Source organism: Limulus polyphemus, unplaced genomic scaffold (assembly GCF_000517525.1).
Source record: "Limulus polyphemus unplaced genomic scaffold, Limulus_polyphemus-2.1.2 Scaffold6380, whole genome shotgun sequence".
NCBI lineage: Eukaryota > Metazoa > Arthropoda > Merostomata > Xiphosura > Limulidae > Limulus > Limulus polyphemus.
Window position 1 is genome coordinate 20817 of NW_013671990.1, and position 2485 is coordinate 23301.

At 27.8% G+C, this 2485-nt stretch overlaps 1 protein-coding gene across 1 annotated transcript in view; it reads left to right on the top strand.

Moving 5' to 3' along the window:
* LOC106473663 (aprataxin and PNK-like factor) overlaps positions 1 to 2485 on the top strand; it is a 27299-nt gene that overhangs the window by 1636 nt on the left and 23178 nt on the right. Inside the window, exon 3 of the mRNA XM_022402066.1 lies at positions 1622 to 1725. Coding sequence (XP_022257774.1) covers positions 1622 to 1725 — 104 coding nt within the window. The remainder of the gene's footprint in view (positions 1 to 1621; positions 1726 to 2485) is intronic.

The window sequence follows — 2485 nt, forward strand, 5'->3', positions numbered from 1 at the left end:
AAATGTAACTGAATAAAGCCTAATGTTGTGCTATTATAATGACATGATTTAAAGTAAGCTAATTATATAATCTGTACTGGAATGTTACTGAATAAAGCCTAATGTTGTGGTATTATAATGACATGATTTAAAGTAAGCTAATTATATAATCTGTAATGAAATGTAACTAAATAATGCCTAATGTTGTGGTATTATAATGACATGATTTAAAGTAAGCTAATTATATAGATCAGTACTGAAATGTTATTGAATAAAGCCTAATGTTGTGGTATTGTAATGACATGATTTAAAGTAAGCTAATTATATAGATCATTAATGAAATGTAACTAAATAATGCCTAATGTTGTGGTATTATAATGACATGATTTAAAGTAAGCTAATTATATAGATCATTAATGAAATGTAACTAAATAAAGCCTAATGTTGTGGTATTATAATGAAATGATTTAAAATAAGCTAATTATATAGATCATTAATGAAATATAACTAAATAATGCCTAATGTTGTGGTATTATAATGACATGATTTAAAATAAGCTAATTATATAGATCAGTAATGAAATGTAACTGAATCAAGCCTGATGTTGTGGTATTATAATGACATGTTTTAAGGTAAGCTAATTATACAGATTAGTACTGGAATGTAACTGAATAAAGCCTAATGTTGTGGTATTATAATGATGTGATTTAAAGTAAGCTAACTGTATAGATTAGTACTGAAATGTAACTGAATAAAGCCTAATGCTGTGGTATTATAATGACATGATTTAAAGTAAGCTAACTGTATAGATCAGTACTGAAATGTAACTGAATAAAGCCTAATGCTATGGTATTATAATGACATGATTTAAAGTAAGCTAACTGTATAGATCAGTAATGAAATGTAACTGAATCAAGCCTAATGTTGTGGTATTATAATGTCATGTTTTAAGGTAAGCTAATTATATAGATCAGTACTGGAATGTAACTGAATAAAGCCTAATGTTGTGGTATTATAATGTAATGTTTTAAGGTAAGCTAATTATATAGATCAGTACTGGAATGTAACTGAATAAAGCCTAATGTTGTGGTATTATAATGACATGATTTAAAGTAAGCTAACTGTATAGATCAGTACTGAAATGTAACTGAATCAAGCCTAATGTTGTGGTATTATAATGATGTTATTTAAAGTAAGCTAATTATATAGATCAGTACTGGAATGTAACTGAATAAAGCCTAATGTTGTGGTATTATAATGACATGATTTAAAGTAAGCTAACTGTATAGATCAGTACTGAAATGTAACTGAATCAAGCCTAATGTTGTGGTATTATAATGATGTTATTTAAAGTAAGCTAACTATATAGATCAGTACTGAAATGTAAGTGAATGAGGCTTATCTTATAATAGAAACTGACTAGCAGTTTTTTGTTTTTTTTAGAAAATAATATTTAAGAAAACTAAAAATTATAATGAATCGAATCCACTGAATTATCTGTTGGGTACACTTTCTGTTTCTCATATTTTCAACTATAAGGTGTCTAATATCTTATATGGTTTGGCTAGCTCTGGAGTTTGAGGTCAGTTAACTTGTGTTGAACAGTTTTATTTACTATTTGCTTTTATTATCAATTGTTAAGAATAAGAAGAAATGAGAGTTTGAGTGACCAGTTTCAATCTAGTACTCGGGATCTCTCCAAGCAACTTGGTCATTCCAATGAACTAGATTCTGATAATTCTCAGGGTAAGTTTAGAATATTTGTTCTAGAGATATTACTCTAGTAACAAATCCTTTACTACTATTTCAAAATTTAATTGAATAATTTTTGCATTCATAATGGAAGCTAAAGAATTAATGAGTTGAATACAGATTTACAAAGTTTATCCATGAAACTAATATCAGATAAGAAACAACATGGAAAATGGTAAAAAATGGGATTTTAGAGTACATAAAATTCAGTAATTCATTCTTAATGTATATTCCATTGTTTAAATTTATTTCCAAAGCTGGTTCTAGATTTTTAATTGTTTAGGTAATTGATTTTCTTTTTGATGTTGAAAAAACATTTTTATAAGAGTATCAAACATAGAGTAGTGTTGTGTGAATAGTCTGATGTAATTATAAATGTTTATAACAAGATCAGATTTTGTAACCTTTATGTTAAAAGATTAATTTTTGTTCCAAAAATCATCATTGATAAGGAAGCTTATATCTATAATAATAAAAGGGTGAGTCTGTGTGTGTGTGACCACCATAACTCGAAGAGGAAAGAACCTAGAAAATCTTAAATTTTGCACACATATTAAGTGGACCCTGAGTGTGTGCACCTGGGTATTATTCCTTATCCATGTGCATGTGCAACTTTTTGTGAGATAAGCAAGCAAAAACCACATAGAAAAGAAATGTGACTGCCATAGCTCCAAAAGAAAAGAACCTTAAACCTGAAATTTTGCATACATGCTAAGTGGACCCTAAGAGTCTGCATCTGGGTATTATTACTTAT